Here is a 19,713-nt window from a genome sequence, read left to right on the forward strand (position 1 = left end):
GGCAGGCTCCTCTCCCAGCCTGCACTCTGACCGCCTCTCTCCTGGGTAACCTTGGTCCTTTTCTCCCGTGTGCGGCTGCTGTTTGCCCTTTGGCCCGTGGCCGGGTTCCCCGGGTGCCGGGTGGCAGCTCCCAGGTGAGTGCGGGGCCAGGAGCCGGGGGCCGGCGCGGGTCCCTCCCCGGGAGCTGCGAATGGCTGGCAGAGACCCCCGGGATCCCCGGGACGCGGGAGAGGGGACAGGGATGGGGACATTTGGCCGGGACCCACCTGGGGCCGTGGGCTCCGGTCCAGCCTGCGCGGGGGCAAAGGTACCAGCGAGGCTTCGGCAGCACGGTCCGGGCTGGAAGTGTCTGATCTACAAGAGATAAAGCTCGGTGATAAGTCTTAAATTAAGAAATAAACTAATTCAAAATGGGGGATAAAGGCAGAGCTTGTGAATAATCGGGGGCTGAGTCTTATTTAGTGGGGTGTGTGCTGCTTCTCAGGTTTTAGAGGTTTTTTTATGACTAAAAACCCCAAAGCGCTCTTCTCCTCCCCAGCTCTGGAGAGATCCCACCTCTCTGCAGGGTGGGAAGCCCGGGCCCGGGAGGAGAGAGGGAAAGAGGAGCAGCAGCGGGTGCTCAGCCCCGTCTCCCCGTGCTGAGCGGCCACCATAAACCATCCTGAGACCTTCAGGACTCTCTCAGGAGGTCCCCGCTCCTTGGTGGCTCCTCACACCTCGGCACCCAGCACATGGTGGGATGGGGGTGAGGAAGAGGAGGAGTGTCCATCTGCACAGCATCCCCCAAAGGCTGGTCCAGGCTGGTGGCTCGTCCCAAGCCCTTTTCCACCCAGAGCCCATGGATTTGCCTGCGTCCAGCTGCAGCCAGGGTTTGGCCGGGAGCAGCGTTGGGCCGGTGTGTGTGAAGATGGGACCTGTCAACGCGGTGCCATGGGGGGAGCTGGGGAACGCTCAGCACCCAGGAAGAGCTTTTCCTTAGGGACCACTTCTTAGGAGGGGCAGGAGGGCAAGGAAGGTCCGAGTGTGAATGTATCCAGAGTTGATCCCACGGTAGCCCCTGTACCCACAGCTGGGGGTTAGGTCTGGGGGGGCCATGTGGGGAGAGGCTGGGATGGAACCCCTGGCTCCATGTGTGTGGTTTGCTGAGCAGCTCCCAGGAGGGAAGGAAGCCGGTTAGATGGGGGCTCAGACCCAGCAGCAGCGCTGCTTTTCCCTTGGAGGAGTCGTTGCCACGCTCTGGGACACGTTGTCCCACCTGGCTTTGGTAGGGAGGTGGTGGGACTTGCCTCTGTCCTGGACACACATGGAGCGTGGCCTCCAGGCTGATGCCAGGCAGGAACTATATTCCCGTGGTGAAGAGTGGCCAAGTCCCAGCATCAGGACCACAGTCCCTGCTCTGGCTGGCCAGGATGTGCCCCGTCTTGTGTCCGTGAGCCTGATGGTGTTGGGCTTCATGTGAAAACAAGCGGCAGCTGGAACTGGGTGGGGAACCAAAAAGAATTGTCCAGAGAGCTCTCTGCCAAGCACTGAGATGTCTCAGGGAGCCTGTGGGGTCCTGGGAGCAGGGGCTGAGGTCCCCCACCTACTCCCTGATGCCTCCAAGGTCAAAGGAGGATGCTTGGAAGGTCAAAGTGGGACACCTGTGGATCTGCTGGCTCTTTGGTGAGGGGGAAGAGGGCTGAGTGTCTCCTGCTCTTGCAGAGACACCCTGTGGCACTTTCAGTGGCTTCCTCTCTCCTGAAGCCTCTCTCCTGAAGCCTCTCTCCTGAAGCAGGCATCTCTGCGATCTGCTCCTGACTCTTTTGTTTCTATCTATGTGTTTTTCAGAGGACCTTCATCTCAGCCCTCCTGCCGGGACACGGTGCCGAGATGCAGCCCGTGCCCCTGCAGAGCCTTTCGGAGCTGGAAAGAGCCAGTCTGCAGGAGATCGCGCTCTACCAGCTGCAGGAGAAGCTGCTGGTGGGGGACCTCAGCCTGGCCAAAGGTAGGGGATGGGGGGGACACGGGGGGGGGACACGGCTGCTGCCAAGGGAGGGCTGAGCCGTTACTGCTGCTCATCCCCCTCCACGCTTCGCAGCGCGGGATGATGTTTGCGGAAGGACATTTGCGACACATTTTCGGTGCCTTTTATTTTTTTGTTCCTTGCTTTGGTCTGAGCCTGGAAGGCCCTAATGAGCCCTTTGAGGAGGGTTTGCGTGTCCACGGGAGTGTGAGAACCTGACCTTGCCTGTTGTCCCCCTCTCATCCCCCTAATCCAAACCAGATGCAGCGGGACTTGGCAGGGTCTGCCACTGGGACTGTCTTAATGCCGCTGGGATGGGACAGGCTTTGTTTTTGGGATTAGCGTCCAGCACAAAGCCCCGATGCTGGGATGGGGCTCACACAAGGCTAGAAGCCGCGCTGCTGAAGTTAATGAACAGATAAATATAGAAGCTCCGGAGGGACTGAGCTCCTCTGTCCCGGCCCACAGAGACCCCCAGGCATTGTCTGGCTTCCCATGGCCGCCCGCGTGTCCCCCCCCCGACATCTACACATCCAGCCACAGACATCCTGGTTCCTTCTCTTTTCTTTTTTATTTTGAGCTGTGGTGATCCCGTTTTCAGCGATAACCCCGCAGCAGGAACTTCTCTAGGGAACGGCGCAGCGCAAAAAAACCCCCCAAATAGCCTTTCCTTCCTTGCAGTGAAGTGTGATGCGTCTTGTCCCTCGGGCTCCTCTCTCCCCGCGGGATAAGCGCAGGGGGCTGCAGCCTCCCGCTCTCATCCCTGGCTGTATTTTGGACGCCACTCTCAGGCTCACCTGGTTTTTTTCTTCTAAATCTTACGGGATAACCCAAACAATGGTACGAGCTGTGTCTAGGGAGAGAATTCCTGAGGGATAAGGCTCCAAGCCGGAGCAGGAGGATCTGTCCTGGTTTTGGGGAGGGCAGTGGGTGAGTTTTGAGTCCGTTGCTGACCGGTGTCCCCGGGTGCAGGGACTGGGGCCCGGCTCTCTGGGGCCAGTGCGGGGTCTCTGGCGGCGCCTGTTTTCTCTGACTTTATTTGTCTGTAAAACTCTCACAAAAGCTTTTTCCGGGGCCCTATTCCTTTTTTCCAGTGCTGAGAGCAGACCTCTGAGGATGAATTAAGGCCGCTTTCAGAGTCGTTAAGTAATTGCCAGGACTTGGTCACTCACTAACACGGAGCCAGGCGGTAGGGACAGGGCTCTGCCGGCCGGGCGCAGGAGGGGAAATGTCTTTAAGGGGAGACGGCACTAAAACAGCCTAATGACGCAGAACCTTGGCTTTTTCTCCTCATAGTCAGACCTAAAGGCAGCAAATCCATCCGCCAGAAACTGGAGAGCTTCTCAAAGGAGAAGAAAGGTGGGCAGCCTCCCTTTCCCCCGGGTTGTGGCCCCTGCTCTCGCAGGGAGCAGGTGGGTGTTGGTGGGGCCGAGCTGTGAGGTGCCCGGACCCCGCGAGGTGCTGTGTCCCCTCTTGGTTTGCTGTTCTCCGGGGTGGGGTGTAACGGGATGTGCACAGGGATGAGGGAGTCTGGAAGGGATGTGTGTGTGGATGAAATGTGCTTGTGCACTTATATATATATATATATATATATATATATAAGAATACTATATATAAGAATTTCACCCCGCGCCACACTGCATTGAGTTCTGGTTTATTGTCCCTCGGAGGACGTCAGCCACAAACCTGGGGAGCCCAGAGGCGCAGAGCACCGCCAGCTGGGAACCAGAACATTAGTCATTTGCTTCACACCAGCACAAAGGCACTCAAGGAAATTGTTTCACCAAATGGGTCTGTAGCTTGTGCTCTGGTTGCCAACCCCCCCCCAGCCCAGGGCGGTGTGGGGGCTGGAAGGAGGGAGAGCTCTTGCTTCTGCAAGGAGATGTGTGTGTGGGTGGGGGGAAGTTATTTGGGGAAAATACCATTAATACCGAGACTGTTACTTTCCAGCAGACGTAGCTGGCGCAAACCCCGTAGAAAACTGAAGGTTATAATGTGGCAAGAGTCTTTTGTATCAAATATTTCTGGTGATTTATGAAGTCTCCGCTTCACAGACCCCACAGCATCTCCATGAGGCTGTAACCAATAAAAGGAAGGAAAGTTCAGGGGAAACTGGGACAGGCTGCAACAAGCACATTGACGGAGGGCAGTTTTCCTGCCATCTTCCCACCTCTCCCGCATCTCCCCCTTCTTCCTCTGGCACCTCCCACTCTGTGCCCTCCCCGCTCGGTCCCTGCCTGCCCTGGAGTCCCACCACGCAGTGCTCGGGGCTTTCCAGGGGCAGCAGCTCCCCTTGGGTTTGCCCACGGTCGTTGGGGATGCTCTTCCCACCCACCCCGGGCACTCTGGGCTCCTGGGGAGCTGGAGGAGGAGAGGGAGCAGGAGGGGACAGGGCATGCAGGGCACTGATAGTCGCAGGACTCCCATCCTGGATTCGAGCTACAGATCTCCTGGTCATGTATTGAATTGGTTTTACACATTGTCCTCTTCACTCTCCTGCTGGTGGTCACCTTTACTTTGTGGTCACCTTTATTTTCTCCAGGCGTGCACTCGTGCCCCTGGCAGCTGGGTCATACTAGTGCAGCTCCCTCTTGTTTTTCCTCCTGGTGATACTTTTCCCTTTCTCCCATGTTTTTTCCCTAGACTGCTCTCCTCAGACTTTTGGGATCCCCCTCTTCCAAGTCATCGCCAATGACCGTGCCTACAAGCAGCTGCAGGAGGAAGTGAAGAAGAGCCGCCGGCTCTGCCTGGAGGTGGAAGTAACAGTGAGGAGATTTCAGGCACAGAGGCAGAAGAGGTCCCCGGTGGGCAGGAGCTGTGGCCTGGTGCCCTGCGGGGTCTTCCCGGAGGAGCCCCTTTCCCCGACTCTTCTCGACAACAGCTCCTGGAGCCAGCGAAGGGTACGATGATTGCAGAAACAGGCTGTGGTGGTGGTGGTGCAGGTTGGGGGAGGCTCTGAGTTCAGTAATAAATATGGTTTCCCATTCTCTTAAGCCCCAGGCAGGCTCTGTAGACCTCTGTGTTCCTTTGGAGGTGGTAGAATCATAGAATCACAGAATGTTTGGGTTGGAAGGACCTTAAAGGTCACCCAGTGCCACCCCCTGCCCTGGGCAGGGACACCTCCCACCAGAGCAGGTTGCTCCAATCCCCCTCCAACCTGGCCTTGAACCCCTCCAGGGATGGGGCAGCCACAGCTTCTCTGGGCAACCTGGGCCGGGCTCTCACCACCCTCACAGCAAAGAATTTCTGATGCCTCCCACAAACTTCTAAGGTCACGGCAACGGTGGTGTTCTGGGACCTTGTAGGGCAATTCCTGCCACCCCATGAATCACCTCTGCTCCCCCTCAGGGGGCCATGTCCGTGGACTCCATCACCGACCTGAGTGACAACACTTCCAAGCTGCTGGAGGCGCTGCAGTTGTCCCACCCCCACGAGCTGGATCCACGCCGAAGCCTGGGCAAGACAAAGATGTTGAGCCTCAACCCCATCACCCGGCAGGTCCCACGGATTGTGGAGAGGTGTTGCCAACACATTGAAACACACGGTAAATGGGCACATCCCTCCGGCCAGACAGGCCATCCCACGGTCCGTTGGTAGAACCCACAACGCGTGATGGGCTGGGGTGGTTTGGCCTTCACCTCCCCCCTGCAAATCCAGCATTAGCTCAGAGTGACACCACAGATGGGGTCTCCTCCCTGACCCACAGACAATCCCAGAAAATCTTATGGCTCCGACGCCTTTTCTTCAGTGCAGGAGAACCTCTTCCACGGTGTTGAGGAGCAACAAGGACCAGTTGGGGTGGTGGGGGGCTGTGGGAATGCCGAGCACTGACCTGTCTGTCTCCCAGGTCTCCAAACGGTGGGCATCTTCCGGGTGGGGAGCTCCAAGAAGAGAGTTCAGCAGGTAAAGTGAGACATTTACTGCATCCTCCGAAGCAGGGCTGCATCCAAAGGACAGATGCTTGTGTGGGTGGGGAATGAATAAAACAGACGTTGACATGGAGAGTTCTGAAATATCACAGGCACTGGCTGGATCTCAGATGACCTGTAACCTGGGTCCTTCTCCAGCCATGAAGAACAGGCTTCATCTCCCCACGCTGCCTTTAGCAGATGAGCCTCCATCCCCTGGGTGGCACTTCAGAGCCCCCTCTGGGCGCCCATCACCAACCAGGAGCTCCGTCTGGTGCCATGGCCCATCCTCTGGGCTGCAGCGGGCTGTTGGGCTCTGGAATGCCCAGAGTTGGGGTTGACCTGCAGCGGGGTCAACCCTTTGGGGTTGACCTGCAGCGGGGGGACACTGGGAGTCACCAACCCACCTGTCCTGCCATGGCAGGAGCTCTGTACAGGGACAGACCCCACCAGCACGGCTCGTGTAAAGAGGAAGAACCAACTGTTGCTTTTATTCTTCTCCTTTCTTTCTTCCATTTTGAAGCTGAGGGAAGAGTTTGACCAAGGACTGGACGTTTTCCTGGATGAGCATCAAAGCGTCCATGATGTGGCTGCTCTTCTCAAAGAGTTTCTCCGGGACATGCCGGATCCCCTGATTCCCAGGGAGCTCTACACTGCCTTCCTCCGCACGGCCTGTGAGTACGGGGAGCGCGGAGGCTCCCCCTGCACAGTCCCCCCCCTCCTCTGGCTTTGTAAGGAGGAAAAAAAGGGATTTTTTTCCTCTTGTGCAATGACGTGGCTCAGGCCCGGGTCCCCAGTTTGTGCTGCCCAGAAGGGTCTTTGCAAATGCTCTGCCCGGGTCCCCCCCTCCTCTGTGTTTGGGGTGTCTGAGATCTCAGATGGTCTCCACAGCTTCCAGCATCACTCTTTCTTGGTCTCCTTCACTGTCTCTTTGCTTCCCTTTTGCCATCCTTCTCTCCTCAGATTTGATTCTCCAAATCCTTGGATCCTTGTGTTATGTTTTGAGGAACCCACAAAATTTATTGTCATTTAGACAAATATTCTCTCACGCGATGACCCCTCCCCACCACTCTTTTAAATCCCTCCAGGGATGGTGACTCCACCACTGCCCTGGGCGGCCTCTTCCAAGGCTTGATGACCCTTTGAGTGTAGAAATTTTTCCTAATATCCATCCTAAACCTCCCCTGGTGCAACTTGAGGCCATAACTGGATTATAATCCCTCTGATCGAGGACAGTCTTTGACTGTGGGGCTGCACAAAACCAGACACGATCACCTCGCAGCCCCTGCTGGGGTCTCCTGGGGCGCTTATCCCTGCGTGGATGGGATGAAGGGGAAGAAGCCAGTCTGGCTCCCTCCAGAGCTCATTAGCGTGGATGTAAACAAGGGTTTTCCATCCCAGAAGTGCTGGGAACGGCACTAATTAATGGGCTGCTCTCTGCCTAGCCATGGAGGGTCCGGCTCAGCTGGCCACCCTCCAGCTGCTGCTCTTCCTGCTGCCCCCCTGCCACAGCGACACCCTGCACCGGCTCCTGCGGTTCCTGGACAAGGTGGCCCGGCACGCCGAGGGCTCCCGCGGCCCCGAGGGCCAGCAGGTAAGGCTGCCCCAAAGGGGCTAGCTGCATGCAGAAGGGGTGGCCCAAACTTCGTCCGTTAGAACCGAGCAGAGCTTCTGGCAAAGCCGGGGTGAATCCTTTGGCAGAACCAAATTGTTGATAAATTGCCCTGTCCATGGCAGGTCTGGGTGGCTCCCCGTCCAGCTAAGGGACCTTCTAGGGTGCTGTCACCCCAGAGAGACCTGGCTCTGTGTCCATAAACATTATTTTTGTGGACTAATTCTGGTTTTCCACCCCCAACTTTCATAAAGGACTTAGGATCGTGCATTGAGGTTGATTTCTGGGCTGCCAGTGCATGCTGCCGGCTCACGTTGAGCTTCTCATCAACCAGCACCCCCAAGTCCTTCTCCTCAGGGCTGCTCACCAGCCGTTCTCCACCCAGCCTGGAGTTGTGCCTGGGATTGCCCTGACCCATAATGATATAGAAATATTGATTGTTACCTTCTGGTAGGGGTTGTGAAAGTGAGGGGAATGGAGGCCCCGATGTAAGGAGGGGATGAGTGTGTGCTCCAGCACTGCACGCCCTGCCACCAGCTTGGAGGGGACCAAACTGGACCCAGATCAACACCCTGACTTCACTCAGCAGTTCCTGTTCCTCTCCTGGGGTGGGTGAGACTGTCGTGGGACATCTCATGCTGGTGCATCTATAATCTGCAGTTTCTTTTTGTGCTTCCTTGCTAGATTCCTGGGAATAAAATGACAGTTTCAAACCTGGCCACAATCTTTGGTCCCAACATCCTTCAGAAAGAGAAGCCTGGGGAGAAAGACGCTGGTGCCATGAACTTTGAAGACAGCGCTGCCATCATACTGGTGCTCCAGAGGCTGATTGAGCACTGCCAGACCTTGTTCACGGTAGGTGAGGCTTCCCCAGGGTGGCTTCTCTAGAGCTTTCCTGCCCCTCCGAACTCTTCTGGTGGCAGCAGGAGGAAGGAGGTACCCACAGCCCCACGGCAGCAGATGGCTCGAGTCGGCTTGTGAAAACGTGGTTCATTCCTCATGGTGTAAATATTAGTTTGGGATGGGTTGTTACTGGTTTGGTAAAGGCAGAGTGGAGGGTCATGCCAGGAGCAAGGTCCCCTCTTCTCTGTCACCTTCCACCCCAGTGACATCTGACCGAGCTCGTGTGGGACAAGAAACAACTGGCCAAGAGCAACTGCAGGACTGGCACCTCAGAACTGTTTTTCCCCAAAATTCCCAGTGAGGGGGGAAACAACAGGGAAAAATGGGAGACCCTAGAAGAGGGAAGGAGCAGGAAGGCGATGGCGTAGGGTGGAGGTGCCACAGCCTCGGGCAGATGTGGGGAGGATGTAACAGTGGGGAGAGCTTCCAGGGGTGCCCACCTCCAGGGATGGGGCGGCCACAGCTTCTCTGGGCAACCTGGGCCAGGCTCTCACCACCCTCACAGCAAAGAATTTCTTTCTGGTATCTAATCTAATTCTCCCCTCCTTCAATGTCAAACCCTTCCCCCTTGTCCCATTGCTCCCCTCCCTCATCCAGAGTCCCTCCCCAGCTTTCCTGGAGCCCCTTGAGGGACTGGAAGGGGCTCTAAGGTCTCCCCGGAGCCTTCTCTTCTCCAGGCTGAATGCCCCCAAATTCCAGAGACGCTCCAGAGGAATACCAGAACTGTCCGTTTCCTACAGATCTATGGGAATGTGACATTTCAAGTCCCAAAAAGCCTTGTAGCAACTGTCAGGTCTAGAGGGAGCCAAAGGCCCGGGGCTAGTGTGGGAAAAGCAGGGGCTGAGATCCTGCTCAGACCCCCAGAGGTGTGTGGGACCTGACACCAGCACAGCGGGTCTCTGAGCACCTATTGACCCGGTGTCCTTTACTGTCCTCGGGCACCCCTGCTCGTGTCTCCCTCCCAGGTCTCCCCAGAGATGCAACGTGACGTCCTAAGGAGGCTCTTTCAGACAGACCCCGATGTCATAGACTACCTTTTGCGCAGGAAGTTCAACACTGGGCTGTAAGTCCCCATGGGGCACAGGGCTGCCTGGGGACACCTCGCTGCCTGGGGACATCTCACTGCCTGGGGACACCTCACTGCTGGTGGACACCTCACTGCCTGGGGACACCTCGCTGCCTGGGGACACCTCACTGCTGGTGGACACCTCACTGCCTGGGGACACATCTCTGCAGCAACACTCACTGCAATGCTGACAGAGAAACCCTGCTGATCCTCCTGCCCATCTCTCCTCTTCCTTCCACCGCTTTTGGTCATGAAATCCCCAGCAAAATGCATCCCTTTCCGCGCTAACACCCAACAGCTGAAGCATCCCAGGTTTTCTGTCCCTTGGAGCTCCCTGTTCTCTAGATTTTCTCCACCCTCGGTGGTGTCTGCGTTTCTGTGCATTTTGTGCCTGTCCTTTGTGCACGTGTCTGTGCGTGTGACAGCCAGCGATGTCTGCACGTCTGCGTTCTGGCTGCAGGGTAGGATGGTCCCACAGAGGCTCAGAGTTTGAGCTCTTGCCCTTCCCCATGATTAAAAAAGATGGGGTGAAGGGGCCTTGTGTCCCGTGACGGCATTGACACAGGAGATGTTTTGCTCCCCTGGGGTCAAACGGCAGCTTTTCTCTCCTTGTGGAGTTGGTGAGTCCGTCAGCCAATGTGGCCTGTCCCGTGCGGACGGCTTTCCTGGAGCTCAGACCTTACGAGTCATCTCTTTCCCACTCCTTGTCTGTCTTCACGTTCCTTTTCGCACTGTCCAACGAGATGGCAAATCTTTGGGGTCACTGCTAGAAGCCATTTGGGTGTGGAGTTGGCGATAGAAGCAGTTTGCAGATAACATCTCCCTCTTTTTTGAACTTCCTTAGGAGCACAGAGAGCGAGGATTCAAGGGAGGAGCAGGCTCCATCCCCGTCGCCTGCTTGGACCCGCACCCCGGGGAGCAGCGCGGTCTCCTCGGAGCTGTACAGCAACGTCTCGTTCCTAAACCTGGACGTTGGCATCTAGCAAGCCTGGTCCATGCCCTCGGCACGGCCGTCTGTGGACAAAGCTGGGCAACCTTTCCCCGGCAAAAACAAGCCCTCTGTCCCGCTTCGGAGGAGAGGAGTGTGAACCTCTGTGGGAGCATCTTTGCTGCCAGCAGAGATTCCAGATTGTTGTGGTGCTGGCAGAGCCAGAGCAGGAGATGTGTGTTTGTGGGTTGCCACCAGAAGGGCTTCCCAGGCCTGGGTTCCTTGCGTGATGGCAACCAGGAAACCTGTGTGCTCGAGCAGCGGCTGTGGGAAGGGGAGCGAGCCAGGAGGCCACAGGGACGTGCTGTCGCCTCACGTGGAGCTCTGAAGAACAGTCTCCGACACCTACTGCTCCTCAGGAGTTGGAGGCACGTGGTGTCCGTCCCCAGCACTGTGATCTCCTGGCTCAGGGTTGGCAGCACGATGGGTGGCAGCATGGGCCACCACAGGGTGGCCTTGTGTCCTCCCTGCCTGGGCAGGACAACCTCTGCCCTCTGAATGACCACCAGCCCCCGGCACTGGGATGGAGAACTGGTGCAGACTGGGGAGCACTGGGCAGGAGTGTGATGGCTCATGCCATGCTTGGTGGATGGGACTCGGAGCTCCAACCCAGACCCCATCTGGTGCACACCCAGGCATCTGCTGGGTTCTGGTGGGGCTGGTCACTTAGAGGGCTGGGGGGAGGCTGGGGCTGAGCCCCCCCTGCGCGGACAGGGAGGGGGCAGACGTGGATGGGGACCCTGCAGGGCAGTGAGGATGGAAAAATGCCACGTTCAGCTTCGGGCAGTTGGTGCTTTGGGATCCCCTTTGCCGAATCCCAGGACTGTGCGGGGAGAAACCTCTCTTGGAGCTGCAGGATCGCCTGGGGAGGGGAAGCCATGGCACCGTCACTGCAAAGCCACCCTGGCCTGCCACGTTCAGAATCAATCACTGCTCCCTGCTTTGTCTGAACCCGGGTTTCAGACTGCTCGATTCAAACACCATATCGACCCCAAAATGTATGGCTGGTGCAGTAAGGGGGGAACAATGTACTCTGAGGATCATAAACTTCAATTTTCCTTGGGTTAATATTCAGTAAGTAGACTTTTTAATGTGTTTTACAGATTATGGCGTCTCTTCGTGGCTGAGAAAAGCCTGGTTTGGTTTGTTCCTACTGCTCAGGAAGTCACGGCCAGTCACACGCAAACGAGCATTTCTGGCTGGCGTGTGGCAGAATGAAAGCTTTCAGCAAATATTTTCTGTTGTTTTCTCCCCATTTTCTCTGCCCCTCGCCCTGGCAGCCCCTCAGCCAGGATCCCCCGGGAAGTCAGAGAGGAAGCGGCAGCAGAAGAGGTGCCTGGGAATTCTGCACGCAACCATCTCTGTCTTTCCTCTGTCTCCTGAGATGGCGTCACTCATAATGAAATTGGATGTATATTGAAGTGTCAATTGTCACGTTCAAAGTTTAGGTCTCACTTCCAAGGAAAAGCAGCTGGAGAGTGCCGAGAAGGGGGTGGGCGGGTGGGAAGCTGGGGAGGGAGGTGATGGGAGGAGAACTGGTGCCCAGGGGAGCACTGGTGTGGAAAATTGGGGCAGACGAGAAGGGAAGGAGGGTGGGTGACGCTGGAGGGCAGAGGGAAGACGGGAATGAGCCGCACCAGGTGTTTTCAGTGGGGGCGGGTGGATCTGCTGTCCCAGCTCCTCTGGTTTGGGCTGCCTGAAACCAGCTGCAAATCCACAGCTTCTCCTCTGGAAAAACTCAGGGCTGAGCTCTTATTTTCTAAAGGTCCCTTCCCAGTGGATGGGGACAGCCGGGATGGGTGGAGAAGCAGTTCCTGGAGAAGAGCAGGCTGAAGGGGGAGGTGTGTGCTTAGAGATAGCTGGTGGAAGCCTCCCAAGAGCTGATAAGCTCCAGAGACGAGCAGAGCTGTTGGGGCTGCAGGAGCGGATAAACTGGGGACACCGTGAGGCTGCTGAATGTTTCTGAGGCCACCAGGAGGCTTGAGCACCCACAGCCAACTGGGCAACCAAGACCACGTCCAAGGAGGTGGTCGCTGCTCTGTGTGGACAGGCTACGGGATCAGACCTGCTGCAAGAGCAGACCCTCGGGGGGACCTTCCCAGTCTCTTACTGGTCACACTGGTGTGTCAGCGTGACCCTCTGCTCCCCAGTCAACTGCCAGCACTGGTCCTATGTGGTGTCGGTGACTGGTTATCTCCTGTTGGTCGTGACAGCTTGGTCCGTTAACAGTAAGGCACTAACGAGGACAAGGTGTTCCCATAGCTGTTGGCTGGGACTCGGTGGTGGGTCTCTCCCTGTCCCCGCTGGGGGGGGGGGTGTTGGGAAGGGGGCAGACCCTGAGGCAGGGAGGAGCTGTTACACTAATGCTCACCAAGAATTTCGAGCCCGAGGAAAAGCAGGTGATTTTGTATCTTCAGTTGGTCAAAAGGGCACTCAAAGCGTTTTGCCAACCTGAAGCGTGGGCTACAAATGAGCTTTTTTGTCATCATGGAGGAACGTGAAGCGCTGGAGCCCTGGGTGTGCAGAGAATGGATGGTTGAGGCTTGCGGGGCGCAGCGGGTGATGGACCACCCTGGGGAGGATGGGAGACCCCTGGGAGACCCCTCTGGTGACACAGGGCCACCATCCCGCTTATCATCACCTGAATGGGACGGGGATGCTGAGATCCCAGGCGACTGTTTGCTTTGCCGGGCAAGGAAAGTCCTTTAGAAGTGAACTTTCCCAGCGCCGCGAGGGTGGGCAGAGGAGGGCACGGGGGGCTCACCGGGGAGCACGGAGGCTTTCTCCATTTACTACACAAAACATAAAAAAAAAAAAAATCACTGTAGGGTCTTTTCCGGCACCACATCGCGAGACTTGAAAAGTGCTGGGTGCCGTTTGTCGCTGCCGGCGGGGATTATTGCTAAAAGCTCCGCCTGAGGGCAGCCCAGCGCCGGCCGCGGCGGGGCTCTGCCCGGGACCCTCCGAGCCGCTCGCAGGCAGTTCTCCCCCGCAGAAGCCCTCCGGCTCTCACTGCCCGGCACGAACGAGAACTCGCTTATACCTTGTTTTATTTCAGCCTCACGGGACAAACGCCGCTTCACAGCCCGGTTGCGAAGGACCGTCACCCGTGAAGCGTCGGCGTCGCTCTGGGCCGGCTCGGAAAAAGCCCTTTGGCTTTTGTTACGCTTCGGAGTTTGTTGTCTCCGGGGTCTTTTCCCTCTTTTTCGTTGGTGGGAGGGAAGAGGAGACGCAGCTCGCCGGTGCATCCTTGTCACGGGCACCCGCCTCCGGTCACCCTGTCGTAGGTCGGTTTTTGTGGCGGGAGGAGACAGAGGAGCAAGAGAACCTGCAGCAAAGCCCCTTCCCCCGCGCTGAGGGGGGTGAGCTCCGAGGAAAGCGGGTGGGAAAACTCATCCTACGGGACTTCAGGTTCTGGTGGACGGACAATGATGCAGGGAAGGAAACGGGGCACCCGGGAGGACACCTGAAGGTCTCAAGAACATCTCCATCCAGCCCAGAAGCTGTCCTGGACCAGCCTCCTGCCGACCAGCGCCAAGGAGGAGGCAGGGGTGAGCTGGAGGGATGTCCGTCCCCCCCCCCGTGGCTGCTATGGTGAGGAAGGGCTTTGGCCACCAGGCTCCACGGAACACGGGTCCCCGGGCACCACCCAGGGCCATCAGAGCGTGGGGACAAGGCGAGCCCCGCCTGGGAGCGGCCGGTCCCTCGTCCTGCGGGGGCGAGGGGAGACCCCCGGCAGCCGGGCACGGACGGGGCGGGGGGGGGTCGGACCGGAGGGGCAGGGGGGTGACCCGCGGAGACGGCGAGGGACCCCACGGGAGCGATGGGAACCCCACGGGGGTGACGTGGTCCCCCGAGTCCGGCGGGGCGGGGCGGGGCGGGGTCTCCACGCCCCCCCAAGCCCCTCCCACCGCCCCCGGCGGCGCGGGGCCGCCCCCGGCGCTAAAACCGACCGGTCGCGCCCGGGACGGGACCGGAGCCGCCGCTGCTGCCGCTCGCACCGGACCGGAGCCCGTCGGTGAGTGCCCCGCCGTGCCCCCGAGGGGGGTCTGCACCCCTGTCCCACCCCCTGCCTCCCCCTCGGCAAAGCCCCGGGTCGCGGCTTGTGGCTTGTGCCCCCCTCGCCTTGTGTCGCCCGCGGCACCGCCGGGTCTTGCCTTGACTTTGCGTGGGCACGGCCGCGTCCCTGGACCCGCTGGTGGCCCCTTCCCGCGGGTGCTGGTCCACAGGCAGCCCCTCGCCCGTCTCCTCGCCGCCGGTTGTGCCGGTGTCTCCAGCCCTCCGTGGTCCCCCTCCCCCGGGACGGGCTGGGTTTGGGGGGCAGGACCTGGGGCGAGCCAGCGGCACATCCCTGGGAGCCGGGCTCACCGCCCGGAACCTTGTCGCCCAGGTTCAAGGTGGTCCAGGGCCCTTGGTCCCCCCTGGAGTAACCTCTCCTGAAGGCAGAGGAAGGAGCTGGGTCCAGGATCAAGACCCTTGCCTGCTTAGGACCAGCTCTTACTGGGAGGGGGTGGAGAGGGATGGAGGGGCTGGGGGAGGGCTGGCCGAGCTGTCCAAGGAGCTGGATGTGCTCAGAGCTCTGCTGGACAGGGCGTGAAGGGCAATGTCAGCACTGAACTTGCTGCATGGAGCAAGAGCTGCCTGCGGAGAGGTGGTCCCCAGCCGGGGTCTGCCCCGTCCCCAGCCTGGCTCTGCTCCCCGGAGGCTCTTGGTGGGGCTGTCTGCCTGGTGTGTGCCTCAAACCCATCCCTCCGCTGACTTCTTGCCCCCCAGCCATGGCTGAGGAGCTCAGTGACCTGCTGCGGGAGTTCGATGAGGTGATGGAGGACTTTGACAGAGGCCCCGCGTCTCAATACGAGCAGCACCTGGAGGAGCTGAAGAGGAAAGCAGGACACAGCGTGTATGACAGCGGCATCGATGAGCTGGAGAGTGAGTCTGGGGCTGGGGAGGACGGTGTCCGTTGGGATGGAGTTGCTTTGGGAGCTCTGGGGTTCCTCCGTGGTAAACCACGGAGCTTCCTGCTGATCCCACCGCTGAGTTCCCACCTGACTCATCTCTCGTGGGCTGGATGTGGAGCGTGGGCTGGTGACCGCTGGATCCCAGCCCAGGGCCTGCCAACATCTGCTGGGGCTCCTTCTGCTGGGTTGATGCTGCAGGATCATACGAGGCTTGAGATAGCTGGGACTTCAGAGGGAACCAGTTCACTGTAATAACCCCGAGGAGACCCTGTGGCCATGCCCAGGCAGCCTCTGGTGCTGTTTGACCTCAGAGAGAAGCTCAGTTCCCTTTTTCCAAGCATTCCTTGGAAAAGGGGCTGGCCATGAGTGGGGTGGACCAGGGACCCTATGCCATGCATGAGAAGGGGCAACAAAGCTGTTCAGAGAAGGGACACGGAGCTAGTGAAGGGTCTGGAGCACAAGTCTTGTGAGGAGCGGCTGAGGGAGCTGGGGGTGTTCAGCCTGGAGAAAAGGAGGCTGAGGGGAGACATTCTTGCTTTCTAAAATCCTCTGAAAGGAGGGTGTAGCCAGGGGGGGGTTGGTCTCTTCTCCCAAGGAACAGGCAATGGGACAAGAGGAAATGGCCTCAAGTTGCGCCAGGAGAGGTTTAGGATGGAAATTAGGGAAAATGTCTTCACTGAAAGGGCTGCCAAGCCTTGGAAGAGGCTTCCCAGGGCAGTGGTGGAGTCACCGTCCCTGGGCAGGCGTGGTGCTGAGGGACATGGCTCAGTGGTGGCCTTGGCAGTGTTGGGTTAACAGTTGGACTTGATGATCTGAAAGGCCATTTCCAACCAAAACAATTCTATGAGATCAGTCCCTGGTCCTGCAGCTCATTTATAAGGTGCCTGTGGCCATGGACCGTGACTGATGCTTTGTACCTGCAGGTACCAGCACGTCCCCAGGAAGCAGCCTCAACTCCAGCGAGGAGGACCTCAACACTCCTGCCGATGGTTACCCCTCCAAAGGTGAGGCTGAAAGGGCTGCCCCAAGGGCTGATGCCAGGGCAGGAGGCTTGGCAGTGATGGGCATTCACCCAAGTTAGAGCTTGGGGAGGGGAGGACGGGGAGACCTGACGGTGTGTTTCTCTCCACTAGCTAAGCTGGGAGACACGCAGGAGCTGGAGGAGTTCATTGCGGATCTGGATAAAGTGTTGGAGGGTACGTACGTGGCTCTGCTCCCCGTGCTTCACGAGCTGCAGCCAGTGTGGCCGGGGGCTTCTCCGCTGCCTCCGGATCGGCAGAGCCTGGCCCAGCTTCCCCCCGAGCCTGGGTGTCCCCCGCAGGGCCCTTAGGGCCTGGCTTTGGCTGCAGGGCTGGAATCCTTCTGTCTTTTCTTGTGCGAGGGGGCTCCTCTGGATGTCACACACCCCCCCATCCCCCTTCAAGCTCTTCCAGTTGGGGCAGAAATCCCACTGCTGGAATGTCCTCCCTCTCTGCTGCCTCAGTTTCCCCAGCTGGTGAGGCGGAGGTGGCAGTCAGTGCTGTCCCGGTGGAGGGGACTGGGGATGTGGAGGCCAGATGGCTCCTGGCGATGGTGGCCTGCAAAAATAGGGAGCCAAAGGACACAACCCGCAGAGCTATGGACACTTTTGGGAAGTTGCTTGTGGCTCTGCCCACAGCTGTCCTCCTGCTGCTGCTCAAAGGCTTTTCTTTGCTGGGCAGGGGGAAGGTGAGCAGGAGGAAAAGAGTATTTTCCCTTGTGGGTATACACACACACACACACACACACCCCCCACCCCACCCCCCCCAGGAAAAAATCAGCGCTGTGGAAATATCCCGTCTGGAGGGAGGGCAGCGGGGGTTCAGACTCGCTAAGTGCCACCCAACCTGTGCCTGTGGAAGTGCTCCTCGGGTGGTGGCACCGAGCAAAGCCGTGGGCAGGTCTCAGAGTGGGAACTGCTTCAGAGGGTCGGGGGGGGACGGACCTGAGAGAGGGGAATCGGGCAGCAGGGGTGGGTCGTGGTCTCCTCCTGCAGATGTTCTCCTCCTGGTGAAGGGCCTGGCTGCAGGAACCGCAGGGAAGGTGGTGATGCCCTGCTGGGGGTCTCTGGCAGCTCTGCAGTCCCTTGAGGCTGCCTGGTCCCCAGTAGCTTCCTCACTGGGGAAACTGAGGCCACATATCCTCTCCAACAGGCTCCCTGGGCGACAGGCTGGAGACAGAGAGAACTTGATTTTTTTAAAAAAAAAAAAAAAGAAAAAGAAAAAAATTCCCCCCAGGCAGCTGGATGAGTCACGGTTCTCAGTATCTGTTCCCTTCCCTCGGGTGTCAAAATGAGGTGGCGTCTGCTGGCCCTGAGCCACGCTGGGAGGTCATGGAGGATGGGGACCAGGGCCTCCCCCCCCAGCAGATTTCTGCTCCAGCCCTGGTGCTGGTGATGCCTGGGGGGGGGCAGTGTACCATGCAGCCTCCCCCCAACAGTCCTCTCACCTTTTGTGGTTTTTTCCCCCCTCTTTGTCCTGCAGAGATGTGAGATGTGGTTCTGGAGAGGAGGACCTGCAGCAGACGAGCCCCGTGCCTCCCCGATGCTCCCTCTGCTTCTGTGCCCCTGCCACCCACCGCCAGCGGGGGGGACATCTCTCCTGTGCCCCCTTGCTCTGTGCCCATGGCCAGTGGGGACCCATCCAGCCGTGGGACGGGCAACTGTGATGGTGGCCGGACCTTGCTCCGCTCCTGTGTGACGGTGCCAGCACGGAGACAGGACCAGGTCTCGCTGGTGGCACCAGGCTTTGCCCTGCGAGGGGGGGGCTGGCAGCTCGGGGGACTGAGGGGGGTTGGGGTGGGGGGGGTCTATGCCACTGTTGAAGCCAGAGGAGGAGCTCTGGGTGATTTTAGGGAAGATTCAGGGAGATGTGTGTGTCCCCTCCTGGGTCGGGGAAGCCTGTTCCCACGGTGGCATCTCTCGCAGGCAGTGCTGACCACTGCTGGCCCTTCGCTTTGCACGGGAAGCTTCAAATAAGCCCCCCCCCCCGCACCCCAAGTGCCTCTGCCCCCGCGGCTGCTGCTGTAAATACTGTAAAAAGGATGTCAGGCGCTGTACAGGCGGGATGGATTTTTATGAAGGGGATTTTAAGTCTCTGTCCGTGTCCGTCTGTGTGTCCAGCCTTTTCCCGGGGGCTCCTCTCCCCCGCGGGGGTGGGAACGGGCAGGGCTGTGCTGTGCTGGGGGTGGGGGGCAGCAGGGATGGAGGTGGGGGGACGCCTCAGGGAAGCAAATTCAGCAGATTTGTCTGGCTGGAGGTGGGGAGGGGACCCCCGGGTCCTTGCTGGCCGTGACAGAGTGTGGGGTGGGCTGGGCTACCCCCTGCCTGCGGCTGGGGTGCTCTGACCCGGGCAGAGGGACAGAGGGAGGGACGGAGGGAGGGCAGCAGGAATGGAGGGACGAAGGGACAGAGGGAGGGCAGCAGGGGTGGACAGAGGGGATGGATGGGCAGAGGGAGCGGCAGCGGGGACAGACGGACAGAGGGATGGATGGACGGGGGGGTAGCAGGGATGGATGGACAGAAGGAGGGAGGGACGGACAGAGGGAGGGTGGTGGGGGTGGATGGACAGAAGGAGGGGCAGCAGGGAGGGATGGACAGAGGAGTGGACAGAGGGAGGGCAGCAGGGAGGGATGGACAGGGTCCACCCCGAGGTTTCCCCTCCCCAGAAGCTGCCCTGTGAGCAGTGGGATGACCCTGAGGAGCGCAGGGGAGAGGAGGAACGTGGGGCTCTGCTCGTCCCTTGGCCATGTCCCTGCGATATCCATGTGGAGCGGGGCCACGTGCGCCTCTGTCACAACTGCCTGAGCAGGAAACCAGTTGGTTTTAGCTTCTTCCCTCACCCCTTGGTTCATGGGGTGCTGCTCAGGAGGATATTGATCATCTAATCTGCCGGGCTGGGGCTTAGTGCTCCCGCAGGACTCTGCTGACCAGGCGTTAATCCTGCCAACTCCAGCGCTGGGGAGGGAGGGCAGGGGGGCAGCTTCTGGGCAGCCCCAGCAGAGCCCTGTGCGGAGCAGGTCACGCGTGGGGACACTTTCAGCTGTCACCCTACCCATGCTGCGTGACGTGGCCACTGCTCTGCCTCCCGTGGGGACCCTCGGCCCTGTTGAGGGGCAGCCAGAAGATGGGGGTGAGAGCGGTGCGAGGAGCTGGGGGCGGTGGTGATGATGCTCGGAGATGTGTTGGTGATGCTTGGCCGTGCCGCGGGGGCTGGAGCACCCCACTCTGCCGGGAGACCCATCCACATCCCCGGGGCTG

The 19,713-nt window shown here is 59.1% G+C and overlaps 2 protein-coding genes across 3 annotated transcripts; both read left to right on the forward strand.

Moving 5' to 3' along the window:
- The first annotated feature begins 1,869 nt into the window (after window positions 1–1,869).
- Window positions 1,870–10,474, forward strand: ARHGAP36 (Rho GTPase activating protein 36). The gene is made up of 10 exons (XM_074147492.1): window positions 1,870–1,984; window positions 3,299–3,361; window positions 4,646–4,902; window positions 5,351–5,546; window positions 5,850–5,905; window positions 6,434–6,584; window positions 7,356–7,504; window positions 8,207–8,377; window positions 9,391–9,488; window positions 10,336–10,474. Exons 1-10 carry the CDS (start codon window positions 1,870–1,872, stop codon window positions 10,472–10,474), a joined length of 1,395 nt encoding a protein of 464 aa, XP_074003593.1.
- Window positions 10,475–13,434: 2,960 nt separating this feature from the next.
- LOC141464900 (regulator of cell cycle RGCC-like) lies at window positions 13,435–18,551 on the forward strand. 2 transcript variants are annotated; one of them, XM_074148057.1, is made up of 5 exons: window positions 13,435–14,073; window positions 15,253–15,408; window positions 16,361–16,441; window positions 16,571–16,633; window positions 17,939–18,551. In XM_074148057.1, the coding sequence occupies exons 2-5, from the start codon at window positions 15,255–15,257 to the stop codon at window positions 17,944–17,946; spliced, it is 306 nt and encodes a 101-aa protein (XP_074004158.1). In that variant the 5' UTR covers window positions 13,435–14,073; window positions 15,253–15,254; the 3' UTR covers window positions 17,947–18,551. The 2 variants fall into 2 exon arrangements, with proteins under 2 accessions (XP_074004158.1, XP_074004157.1); XM_074148056.1 differs by lacking the exon at window positions 13,435–14,073 and adding an exon at window positions 14,457–14,497.
- Window positions 18,552–19,713: the final 1,162 nt, after the last annotated feature.

This window comes from Numenius arquata, chromosome 5 (genome assembly GCF_964106895.1).
Source record: "Numenius arquata chromosome 5, bNumArq3.hap1.1, whole genome shotgun sequence".
NCBI classification, from domain to species: domain Eukaryota; kingdom Metazoa; phylum Chordata; class Aves; order Charadriiformes; family Scolopacidae; genus Numenius; species Numenius arquata.

Coding starts and splice junctions, on each gene's coding strand:
- ARHGAP36 (XM_074147492.1), top strand. CDS start 1,870: ATGCAGCCCGTGCCCCTGCAGAGCCTTTCGGAGCTGGAAAGAGCCAGT. Junction 4,903..5,350: donor GCTCCTGGAGCCAGCGAAGG/GTACGATGATTG, acceptor GCTCCCCCTCAG/GGGGCCATGTCCGTGGACTC. Junction 7,505..8,206: donor GCGGCCCCGAGGGCCAGCAG/GTAAGGCTGCCC, acceptor CTTCCTTGCTAG/ATTCCTGGGAATAAAATGAC.
- LOC141464900 (XM_074148057.1), top strand. CDS start 15,255: ATGGCTGAGGAGCTCAGTGACCTGCTGCGGGAGTTCGATGAGGTGATG. Junction 15,409..16,360: donor CGGCATCGATGAGCTGGAGA/GTGAGTCTGGGG, acceptor TTGTACCTGCAG/GTACCAGCACGTCCCCAGGA. Junction 16,442..16,570: donor CGATGGTTACCCCTCCAAAG/GTGAGGCTGAAA, acceptor TCTCTCCACTAG/CTAAGCTGGGAGACACGCAG.